The following is a 12,327-nucleotide window of genomic DNA, read 5'->3' as shown; positions in this document are numbered from 1 at the left end:
CTTTCCTTTGGCCTTAACCCATTTAGGCCTGACGTTGAAATTTAAAAAATGTCTTCTAAATCATGACAGTTTCCAAATTTGCGCCACATTTTCACGATTTTTCAAAAATAGCAGACCTACAAGCTCATAGCGCGCCACTCGGTGGCGCGCTATGAGCTTGTAGATCTGCTATTTTTCAATAGCTAAATTATAACGTTATATAATGTTTAAAACACCAAAATGGGTTAATATAAAACTGACGTTGAATGGAACCACGACACAGGTTAGGGATCATGGGTAGTTAAAATATTTATTTATGGCTTCTTTACAGTTCAGAGAGAAAATGTCCTTGTGTGTTTTTATGTGATTCTGTGTTACTTTATTGCCACATTCTGTCCACTTTGAAACAAGTGAAAAATTCAGAACCGAACACCCATTTTTACAAACACTATGTACAAACATACTTCATCACTTTCTTTTTTTTTCCTCTTCTCCGTTAATGGTTTCTTTGACTGTACAAAGCAGTAAACACCACATTACACCAATCTATATGCCATTTAAAGTTACTAATTCTTATTTACAAATATTTGGTAAAACCCTGATTAATTAGCAACAGTATCGACAGTATTTAAACCAACCTTGCAACTATTTAAACATAAAACACTTTTATATATTTAAAATACTTAAAACTTGCCCGTTCTGTCTTTGTTGTTGTTTTTCAAAACACTTTTTTAGTCAAAACAGTTCAAACTCTTTTAAGTAGTAGTTTTTCCTCGGTAACACTTCACAGTGGGTTCATTCCTGTTCCATCTGAGACAAAGTAAAGGTACAGTACCGTCAAGTTGACTATACTACTAATGCGAGTACCACTATGTACTCTACTGTATAAGTACTTCATAATGAAACTCCAAATAACACCATGTACTTATATCGTGTCGAGTACTGACCTTAGAGTATATATTATTAATAGAGACGGCACCGGATTTCTCCTCCCATCCACTTGCATTAAGTTGCTCAAAAGCGCATGAGGTGATTTCACTCCTCCTTCCCGGGTAGGAACAGAGTGCATTCTGGGATTGATTGAGTCCAAACACATGAACGCGCTGGACCGTTGACTATCATTGCACGCGTTCAGCGTTCACGTGTCATCATGAACGTGCGCAATGATAGTCAACGGACCAGCGCGTTCATGTGTTTGGGCCCAGCGCTGCAATACCAAATTTCGGCCCACTATGTCCATTTCGCCTCAGGGTTTCCTCCGGGTGCCGTCTCTAATATTAATATATACTCTAAGGTACTGACCCTAGGCAAGCACAGTACACATTACTGACATTTTCACCGAGCGTACTTGTGCGCGAGTGCATCCTATATAAGTTAATAACACAAGTTAACGCAGCAGAATGAAGCCCACCGGAGTGCGTAAAACCCTTCCTTTTGTCCATCGTACGATTCCCTGCCAATACCTCTCGAAGAATACAAAATAACTCAAAAAAGGTTCATTACTTCAATACTGTAATAATAGAATAAAACTATGGTCCCCAAGTAAGTACACAACTGTAGTACAGTGTAACGAGTACACATGACAAGTACAAATACTCAAAGGTCATCAATCATAAACCTAATCTTTACAACGTCGTGGGAGGTTCGGGGGTGGATCGGGTGGGGGGCGGGTCATGGCGGTGTCCTGGGACGGAGGGGGGGGGGGGTGGGGGGGTGAGGAAGATGTCTACTGGGTGCATATCGTTGGTCCGACGTCCTAACAGTCCGACACCCAAACCCTAAGCCACGGGTGAGTCTTAACCGGCCACGCATGTGTCTTAACCAGCAACGCATGTGTCTTTAACCGGCCACGCATGTGTCTTAACCGGCCACGCATGTGTCTTAACCGGCAACGCATGTGTCTTTAACCGGCCACGCATGTGTCTTAACCGGCCACGCATGTGTCTTAACCGGCCACGCATGTGTCTTAACCGGCCACGCATGCCGGACCACTAGTATGTCGGACCAACGTATGCCCCCCACCCCCCGTCTACTTGTTGTTGTTGATGCTGTTTTGGTACAGGTCTCGGTGGAGGACCCAGATGTCCTCGTGGTGCGGTTGGCTGTTTCCGTTGACGATGTTGTTGTTGCGATGGTGCTGCTGATGGAGGTGGAGGTTGCTACCAGACGGGACCGGCCTGGTTTTGCTGCTGGACTCGGTTCTGCTGGCGGTTCTGTTGGAGAGAGTCGTCTGACTACTAGTACTACTACCACTAATACCACTAGTGCTGCTGCTGCTGGCTCGTGGCTGCTGCTGCTGCCCCCTGCTGCTTGGGACGGGGAGCTGCGACTTGGCGGGGCGGCCGCCGGGGGCCTGCCCGCGGCGCTCTGAGGCGGGGCTGGGGCTGGAGGCGGGGCCTCGGCTGGAGGGACGGCTGCTGCTGCTGGGCTGGAGGGAGGAAGGACAGAGAGAGCATATAGTTCAAGGTTCAACTGTTGAGACAACTAGAGCCGAGCCAGAAGGCAAAGCTCTCCGTCTACCGAGCAATCATCGTTCTAACTTTCACCTCTGGCCATGAAGTGTGGGTCACGACCGAAAGAATAAGATTGCGGATACAAACGTCCGAAATTACTTTTCCTAGACGTGTGGCTGGCATCTCCCATAGGGTAGCCTGGCTAATAAGCCAGACTAATATCACACAACACTGTCGCGGTATATCAGTCTGGGCTGGCTCCACTTGGATTTCATTTCCCGGGGAACATTTTCTCTTTGACGCAATTGGTCAGAGCTACTGTCAGTCAAAAGTCTCAAGCATTGAACGTCACTGTACCAAAGCCCGCCTATATTGCATACCGTGTCCCGATTGGTCCGACCTGTTCTCTGCTGTAGGAAAGAGGCGTGCTACTGAGCCTCGCCAGACCGTAATCCGCTGGTAGGCAACTTTTTTTTGCCAACGGCTGATTCGGTCTGGTTTATTAACCAGGCTACCCATAGGGCTCCCTGGGCCAGCTGACATACAAGCTCACATCGCGTCGCGGCCGCGGCCGCTGTGAGCTTGGAGGTCTGCTGTTCTCGGCCAATTCTCTGGACGCAACGCCTTAGCACGGCGGAGCCCAAATTAGGCTTGAGGAGCTACAGCTGCGCAATCGAGCAGCCCGTGATCATAGGAAGCGCTCCCTCTGTGACTGGAGGTGGGGGTTTGGGGAACAAAATGCTTCGAGTATCGCTATTATTGTTTGCACACGAGTTGACAACATAAACCGAGGTATATGTTTCAAGGGCGAGAGATCACAGTAAACATCCACCCTAAACCTTCTTCTTCCACACAGGGAGGGAAAACAGCATCTGAAAGTTTGCTGGGATGCATTTTTACACGTCAGTGCTGGGACCACTTTTACAGTACATCTAATGAGCGCTCGGTTTCTTTTGCCCCCGACCTATGCGCGCATACAGGTTCTTCATCAGTGTGACGTTGTCTGGAAATGCGTCTATGACTACGTATGCCCTCACCGTCTGTGTCCGGGGTTGGGGGCTTCCTTCCTGGTCGGGTCGGTGGGGGTCTGCGGGTCCTCTGGACGGGCTGGAGTAAACAACATCCAAGTCATCCTTGGACTGGGCCATCTACAGCCAAAAACACAGGACAAATACTTAACACTTACTGTGCCCAGGACGTCCCCACAGGTCTTTATAATTACACCCGTAGTGGACACGTCTTTATGTCCCTTCTAACCCATTTTGACCTGAGATCAGATTCTAAAAATGTCTTCTACATCCTGACAGTTTTCTGAAAAAGCTATGTTTCTATGTCAGTCGTTCTTCGATTTTTCAAAAATAGCAGACCTACAAGCTCGTAGCGCGCCACTCGGTGGCGCGCTATGAGCTTGTAGATCTGCTATTTTTCAATAGCTAAAGCATAACATAATGCTAACACCAAAAGGGGTTCTCGCCCAAAATGGGTTAATTACATGTATTGTGTATGTCTTGTGTATTTGTACTGTATGTCATGTCGCTAAAATCAATTGCGTGTGTGCGTGTTGTACCTTGCTGATGTCGGGCTCCGACTTGCTGGAACACATGGAGGTCAGTTCTCTGATCAGATCGGTCTCATCATCAGAAAACACTGACAGGCCTGCTGGCTCTCCTACAGCTAGCCTGAAACACACGCACGCACGCACGCACGCACGCACACACACACACACACACATACACACACACACACACACACACCCACACGCACACGCACACGCACACACGCACATGCACACACACACACACACAAGTCAAGTGTCTCTCACCATCAACTCTACTAACGTAAGACGAGACAGAAGAGCTTATCATAGGATAGTAGTAACTGTATTTACGCACATTTAATAAAGGGATATTTCACTTTCAAACATGTCTGAGGTCACTTTAACGTCCACTCTGGATTTTTGTGTTTCACCCCCTTTGATCGCTCTAGCTTTCTTGCACTCTTTATTCTATCCCTTTTGTTTGCTGTTTTTTTTTGTTGTTGTTTTGAATGTTACGCTATCTATCTATGCTGCTGCATTGTCTGAAGGAAGCCAGACTAAAATATGTTTTACCTGTACACAAGATGTAACAAAGTACAACCTTGAACCCAAGACAGCGTTTAAACAATTTTGACCTGAGGACGATTCTAAAAAATCTTCTGAATCCTAACAGTTTTCTGAAAAACCTATATGTAATTGGCCGCCGACCGCCATCTGAAAATATGTTGTTCCAGGGACCTCCCAGAAGCAAAGATTTGAGTTAAAAACGTTCGCTCTGAAAGAATATATTCAAATATTTGTCCACATTTTCACGATTTTTCAAAAATAGCAGACCTACAAGCTCATAGCGCGGCACCGAGTGCCGCGCTACGAGCTTGTAGATCTGCTATTTTTCAATAGTTAAAGTATAACATATTGTTTAAAACACCAAAAGGGGTTCCCGCCCAGAATGGGTTAAGTTGCACGATTCAATATTTATATATTTGAGCCTTCCATATATTTTCTTTTTGGATAAAAAATAAATAAATATTGTGTTTCTTTTAATTTTATACTGGAAGTCAAAGGAGACTCCGGCCCACAATATTAAAAGAAACACGATTCAATATTTAAATATATTTGAGCCTTCCATATATTTATTGCATTTCTTTTTGGATAAAAAAAAAAGAAAAAAAGGAATTGATAGAACACAAACGCATTAGAAGGTCACCGAAAATGTGCTTTCGATGGATCTGACATGGTGAAAATGAAAGGTGAAATCAAAATATAATATCGAGTTGACATAAGTAGGCTACAAGCAGCTTTTCATCACAAAAAGTATACACCGACTCATCAATTACACTCTTCTACCCTCTCCTGGCTAGACGTGGCACTGCGACTATTAACAACTATTGGAAACTAAGAATTGTATTTAGGTATAATTAAATTAAAATCATTTTAAGCGTGTGTTGTCCATCGGAACACTGACCTCTGGCTGTTGCCGTTGGTGAAGCGGACATCAGTGGTGGACAGTGAGCCTGGAAAGAAAAACAATACAGTTACTTTTATACTTATAAAATACTATACTATATGCTTACTAAAACAGATTATGCAGGCCTGTACTATACTGTATACATGCATACTAAACAGAGTGTACATTGCTGGGTACACCGACAACCATGTTCTGTAAATTAAACATGTCCAATAGGTAGAGGATTGTACATTAGAATCAGAATCTATTTAGGAGCAAATTGAGTTGGTGCATTGCTCTCACATAAGTGGTGCATTTATATAGCGCCTTTATCCAAGGCGCTTTACATAGATTGTGCATTACATTCACCCATTCACACACCGATGGCAGCGGAAACCATGCAAGGTACCAACCAGCACATCGGGAGCAATTTGGGGTTCAGTGTCTTGCCCAAGGACACTTCGACATGTAGCCAGGAGGAGCCGGGATTCGAACCGCCGACCCATGGATCATTGGACGACCTGCTCTACCTCCTGAGCCACAGTCTCCCCACTCAGTCTCTCACAAAGAAGGATACAGGAAAAAATATATATAAAACGTAACAGTAGTAAATATATATATATAAAAGTCCAAATTTTGAACTCCCACTGTGGGTGTGTGATTGTAGATCGAACTTAATCGTAATTATTCGTAATAGAGGAAAACGTTTGAAATAATCATGATACTGAGTTGAAGTCGTATCGCTTGCACGCACGCACGCACGCACGCACGGAGGCCGGAGCCTCCTTTGACTTCCAGTATAAAATTAAAAGAATACACAATATTCTTTTAACACAATATTTAAAATATAAAACATATGGAGGGGGAAAAAAGGTAGCCTAGCTGGACAAGATTTGGCTCTGAGTGGTCTGTGAGATTAGTGCCATACTAGTCACTCGAGTAAGTAGGTCGGGAGTGTATCGGCCGGTAACAAGAAAAACGCCACAAAAAAATAATTGGAAAAACGCAGCAGTTTACACTCTGCAAGGGACCTTTATAGGTCTGTGTAAAAGTTTCACCAAATGGACCCTCCTCGCAGAGTTATGGGGTTCTTTGAATGGAAGCGCCCGTGGTACGGCGAACCTTCTCTCACCTTCTCTGAGCGGCCCGCCACAGCTCCAGTCGGAGGCGGGGCTTCCCTTCTTCCGTGGGCTGGTATTGGCCCGTCTCCACTGGCCGCTGTCGCGCCCCTTCCTTCCGGCGGTGGAGCTTCCTTTACAGGAGCCGATGGCGGACATGGGGAAGGACCCGCCCTGGAACTCCAGCAGGTGTCTGTCGATCTCTGAGGAGGAACCAGGACAGTGCAAGTTAAGTATCTCTGCCAACGGGTTAATGTTTTCTTTGTCTGTCCGTCTGTCTGTCTGTCATAGCAACCGTTGAACGTTGTTTATTGACGGGCGTCAATAAACAATCTGTGTACTTTAGTAAGAAGCATTCTGGTGGTGATATCCAAAGCACTGCTCCGCTCCAAAAATGCTTTATGTGGGCACACTACATTCCCTATTAGTATTATTGAGGCACGGCCTGGGCCGTGGCTCAGCGGTCCAGGCACCTTGGCTGGTAATCCGGTCTGGCAGTGTGCCGCGGGTTCGACTCGGCCTTTACTGCATGTCACCCGGGTGACATGCAGTAAAGGCCGTTGTCTGTTCCTCCATAAAAGAATATAAAATAAAGGCGAAAGCCACAAAAAAAACCATAAAGTATTATTGAGGCACTATAAGTAAATGAAGATACTGTATATAGAAATATAAACCGATATTTAGAACCAAAAATCTACTACTAATCTAATAATTGAGAATAATTTGTGTCTATCAACGAATAGACACAAAAGTTCTAATGTATCTTTTTTTTAATCACTTTATTAACCCTATATTATACTTTGTTGTACAATGGTGGCATGCAAAATCAGCGAAAACAGCCAAAAAGTTAAAAATATACAAGCTCACAATGCAACGCATTGTGAGCTTGTACAGTAGATCAAACTTAATACTAATTAATCGTAATATAGGAAAACGTTTGAAATAATCGTGATACTGATTTGAAGTCGTGAGAGCAAAGCGCTGCTGACAGTGCGGCAGCTGTTGCGCGCACTGTGATGCACGCGCAGCGACGTGCTAGAAAAGGTGTCGGGCTTTGGACTGGGCTCCGGCTGTTAACACTGCGCTACCATAGCGGCCCGGGCCGGGCCAAGGCCCACATTTTGGGCCCGTGCAGGGCTCTAACACACACACACACACACACACACACACACACACACACACACACACACACACACACACACACACACACACACTTCTCACACACACACACACACACACACACACACACACACACACAGCAGACTCACCGTGTCTTGGCAGAGGACAGCCCAGCAGCACAGCCTTGTTGACTAGGATGCTGAGGGCAGCCTTCACCACCGCCTGCTGACCTGAGGTCAGCCCGTGGCTGCCGGAGGACGCTCGCCGCGACGACGGCGATGGTGAAGAGGGCGAGGAGGAGGAGGAGGACGGCGAAGAGCGCTTGGCCGTCACCCGGGAGACGATGGCTTCCTCCACGCGAGGGACCACCACCGCGTTCCACAGACGCACCAACCACCTGGAGAGGAGAGGAGAGGAGAGGAGAGGAGAGGAGAGGAGAGGAGAGGAGAGGAGAGGAGAGGAGAGGAGAGGAGAGGAGAGGAGAGGAGAGGAGACCGGGTTAACGACATAACAACCGTAACTTGTCACCAGTGTTGATTTCATCGACTAATACTATGACAAAAAAAATGTTGTAGCGCGCGTTGGCTGGTTCTTTACTTACGAAGATCATGGGAGGAGTTTAGAGATTGGGGTCCTGTTAACCCATTTAGGCCTGACCTCGAAATTTAAAAAGAAATCTTCTAAATCCTCCAGTTTTCTGAAATAAATATTTTCACGATTTTTCAAAAATAGCAGACCTACAAGCTCGTAGCGCGCCACTCGGTGGCGCGCTATGAGCTTGTAGATCTGCTATTTTTCAATAGCTAAATTATAACATAATGTTTAAAACACCAAAAGGGGTTCCCGCCCAAAATGGGTTAATTTGCTTTGAGGCAGGTTGATAAGACAATACTTTTTTTTTTAAAGTCATTTTTATCCCACGTCTTTTGTGTAAATTATCTAATGTAAACCTTGGGCGCTACACTCCCTCTGCCAACCTGGGGAGAGCAACGGACTGACCCCATGCTTCCATCAATGCATGAGCAGTCCAAGCTGCTTTTTTTTCACCTGACAGGGGTTGAGTTTTCCCGGTTGGACATAGAGCGTAGAAGGAACACGTTATTCCGACCAGTTCACCCTTTCGCCGAGCAAGTACGTTTGCGCATTGCAGCTGTCTGCTTGGTGTTGCTCACCACAGTGAGTGAGTGGTTGTCCCACACCCGTTTGCGGAGCCAGCCAAATTGCCAAACAAACAAGCACTGTTTGCTTTGGAAAATCTATTTGTATGTCTTTTGTAATTGACACACACGTGCCCCGGCCTACTCCATGAAAGAATCATGGAGTTGAAGACCAAGAGAGCCCAATCTGCAACAAAGCAGTCAACACCAGGAGAGACAACATCAGTTGTTGCTGGATTTGTGGGCAAACATAGGTGTTGTTTTGGAGGGAGGCAGATTTTTTCATTGCAAGTGAGGTCATGACCGCAGGAGCTGAAATAGGTCCCTCTCAAAACAGACGCACGCACGCGTGCACGTACGCACACACCATGCGCACACGCCATGCGCACACGCCATGCATGCAGTGTCTCTCAAACGTTTTCATATCGAGGACCCCGTACAACATCTGTGCTGTTAAATGTTTCAGACATATTTCACAGCCTTTCAAGATGTACTGTCCTCAAATTATATGTGGCCAGATATCTTGAGGCCAAAACAGACCTGGAGAAGATCAGTGGAGAGTGAGGCAAAGACGACCGGACTATCGTGGGCCCAGCTGAAGAAAACTGCTCAAAACAGAGTCCGATGGCGGGTGTGATTGCGGCCCTATGCTCCACCTAGGAGCCTACAGGAATAAGTCAAGTAAGTCAAGATATCTTGACAGTCAGATAAACTCTGCCTTGACGTTAAGACTCTGAAGACAGTTGTTTCATGCCAAACACACTTATGAAGCATGAATTTGCAACTTGAAATGTAACTAAACACGAGCTGTTTTAAAAACAGCAGATCTGCAAGCTTGTACGGTAGATTGGCCACTGTCAAACAGCCAATGTATACAAGTTTAAATGAGTAATAGTGTGTTCACATGGGGCAGATGCTGTGATCTTTGCTAGCCTCGCGCAACGATACATGAATATTAGTCTCGTTCCTCTCAGTATTAAGATTTTCTTCTGCATGTCCCGCCCCCATATATTTGCATACTGGGCCCTGGTTGGTTATAGCCTGGTTACACATGAATCTGGTTGGCTCGTCACCACTTCGGCCGGCCCGTGAAGTCCTCCCACAATGGAGAGGGGCCAGACTTATATTCTGCCTGGGGGGCAATATTCATCGCAAAGGGCAGATGAAGGCTGGCTACAAGTTGGTTTGGGCAGTAAATTTAGATTTTAGTTTTAGTCATAGTCTCTTGAATAGTTTTCATTTAGTCTTAGTCACATTTTAGTCACCTGGAATGTTTTAGTCTTAGTCTAGTTTTAGTCGACTAAATGCTGTCCTTGATACTGTCGAAATGACTGGTTTTACACTTGCTAAAATGACTTATACTGGATCTCTTGTCCACTAGTCCCTTCCTAGCATTTTAGTCTAGTTTTTATTTGTTGACGAAATTGTCAGTATATTTAGTCATAGTTTTAGTCGCCATAGCCGAGTTTTCATTTAGTTTTCATTTAGTTTCCATTTAGTTTTCGTCAGTGAAAAAAGGTAGTCGACGAACATTTTTCGTCTTAGTTTTAGTCGACGAAAACAACGCTGTACGCGAGGCTAGATCTCTGCACATGCTCCGTGTGAACGCAACGTCACACCAAGAGGACTTACTTGACAACAGCCTGCGTGTTGTGAGGGACCACGGGGCAGGACAGGAAGAGGCGGGGCCCCAGGAGAGCCTCGTGGGTCCCCAGGCGAGACAGACAGGCGTTGAGCTGCTGCCACACCCGGCTTACCCACAATACACTGCGTTCCAACGCACCCTCCCAACACCACACACCTGTTCCCGTCTGCAGGGAGAGAGAGAGAGAGAGAGAGAGAGAGAGAGAGAGAGAGAGAGAGAGAGAGATGGGTTAATTAAAGCAAAATAAAATCTCACAACTGAAAGTAAATGAGTAAAACGTTGTCTCCAGACCAGTATTGTGGGATTCATTTTGAATCGTTTCTCCAACAAGGTTTGCAGTCTCTTTAGGCTTGCAGTTGTAAACAAGACTTTGATTTATTATGCCAAAATATCCGTACATGGTTCTATTTTATTGCCGATTAAGAATGTTCTACTACAGCATATTGCATTATTGCGCTGTTGTAAAGCACTTTATAAACTATACTACATTAGAAAATACTGAAAACAAATGAGTAGTTCCCCCACATGGAGAGAATTCAGCTGGAAAAATGTGAGTCGTTTCTTTTGCACTCCAGTTTTGTTTTGTTTCTGTTGTATGTACTGTCAATTGTCATAGTTGTTTCGTTTACATGTATGTTTGATTAAAATTCAATAAAAAGTAAATTGAAAAAAAAAGTACTGAAAACATAATGTTAATTCATATTTAGACTTCTTTAAATCATCCTTAAAATCGAACTCCAAAAGGAAGAGGTATTTGTGTTCATGCCAAAACCAATCATTTGTAAATGATGTCTGATGATGATGCATTCACACACAGATGTGCGTGTGTGTGTGTGTGTGTGTGTGTGTGTGTGTGTGTGTGTGTGTGCGTGTGTTTGTGCGTGCGTGCGTGTGTGTGTGTGTGTGTGTGTGATACAGCTGCGCACAGTTTTGCTTGGCTTCCATTGCATTCGCAATAATACTACATTGTCTGACCTTGTGGAGGAGTTTCCTGCGGAGGTGTCTTCCCAGCAGGCCGTGCAGCGGCTCCTGGTCCCAGCGCAGCGTCACCCAGCGGAAGTGTTGCTGGAGGCGGAGCTCCGAGCCCTGGAGGCGGGTCTTGGACAGCGTGCCAATCAGGAAGCCACCCTCGCGGAAGTGATGGGGTCCTGAGAGAGATGATGTCACAGATTGACGAGAGGCCGTTTCTAAGTGGCTGATACGTCTTTAGCTCTGCAGTTTAACCCCTTTAAGACCTGAGAACGTGTCACCGTAGCTTTTAACCATTCTTTTAAACTTTAGCTGTAGAAAAATAGCAGATATACAAGCTTGTAGATCTGCTATTTTTGAAAAATCTTGAAAATGTGGCGCAAATCTTTGAATATATATTCTTTCCCAGCGATCATTTGTAACTCATATATTTGCTTCCGGGAGGTTCCTGGAACAACATATTTTCAGACGGCGGTCGGCGGCCAATTACATTAGTTAGTTTTTGGGGTCCTTGACATGAAACAGTTTGAGCACCACCGACATGGAAACATAGGTTTTTCAGTCATGATTTAGAAGACATTTTGTAGCATCTGGTCTCAACCTTCTTTAATTCATACAAGGATTAAGGAAGCTACAGTAAAAATACCATTGAAACAAAAGTTGCATTTCTTATAGTATTTGCTAAATTTCTAAATACTGTTGTTCCTAATACATTTCAGTTCCTGTTAAATACTTCATGAAATGAAACAACAATAATATAGTGTGTAGCCGGCCTATAGCGTAAGCCACGTCCTGCTGTAAGAAGCATCAACACTTAACACATTTTGGGCGGGAACCCCTTTTGGTGTTAGCATTATGTTATGCTTTAGCTATTGAAAAATAGCAGATCTACAAGCTCATAGC

General features: G+C 45.0%; 1 protein-coding gene across 1 annotated transcript; it reads right to left on the bottom strand.

Moving 5' to 3' along the window:
• Positions 1-263: 263 nt before the first annotated feature.
• Positions 264-11,603, bottom strand: LOC306918604 (cortactin-binding protein 2-like; the record flags this gene model as incomplete). The annotated part of the gene is made up of 8 exons (XM_079531496.1): positions 264-2,407; positions 3,470-3,580; positions 4,000-4,111; positions 5,435-5,483; positions 6,549-6,737; positions 7,803-8,050; positions 10,443-10,621; positions 11,431-11,603. Coding segments are annotated over 8 exons (1,460 nt in total), but the record flags the coding sequence as incomplete, so codon positions are not given.
• Positions 11,604-12,327: the final 724 nt, after the last annotated feature.

This window comes from Electrona antarctica, assembly GCF_951216825.1.
Source record: "Electrona antarctica genome assembly, contig: scaffold_407, whole genome shotgun sequence".
Taxonomy (NCBI): domain Eukaryota; kingdom Metazoa; phylum Chordata; class Actinopteri; order Myctophiformes; family Myctophidae; genus Electrona; species Electrona antarctica.
The sequence above is the reverse complement of the archived record's forward strand: the minus strand, read 5'-3'. Positions and strand labels throughout refer to the sequence as shown.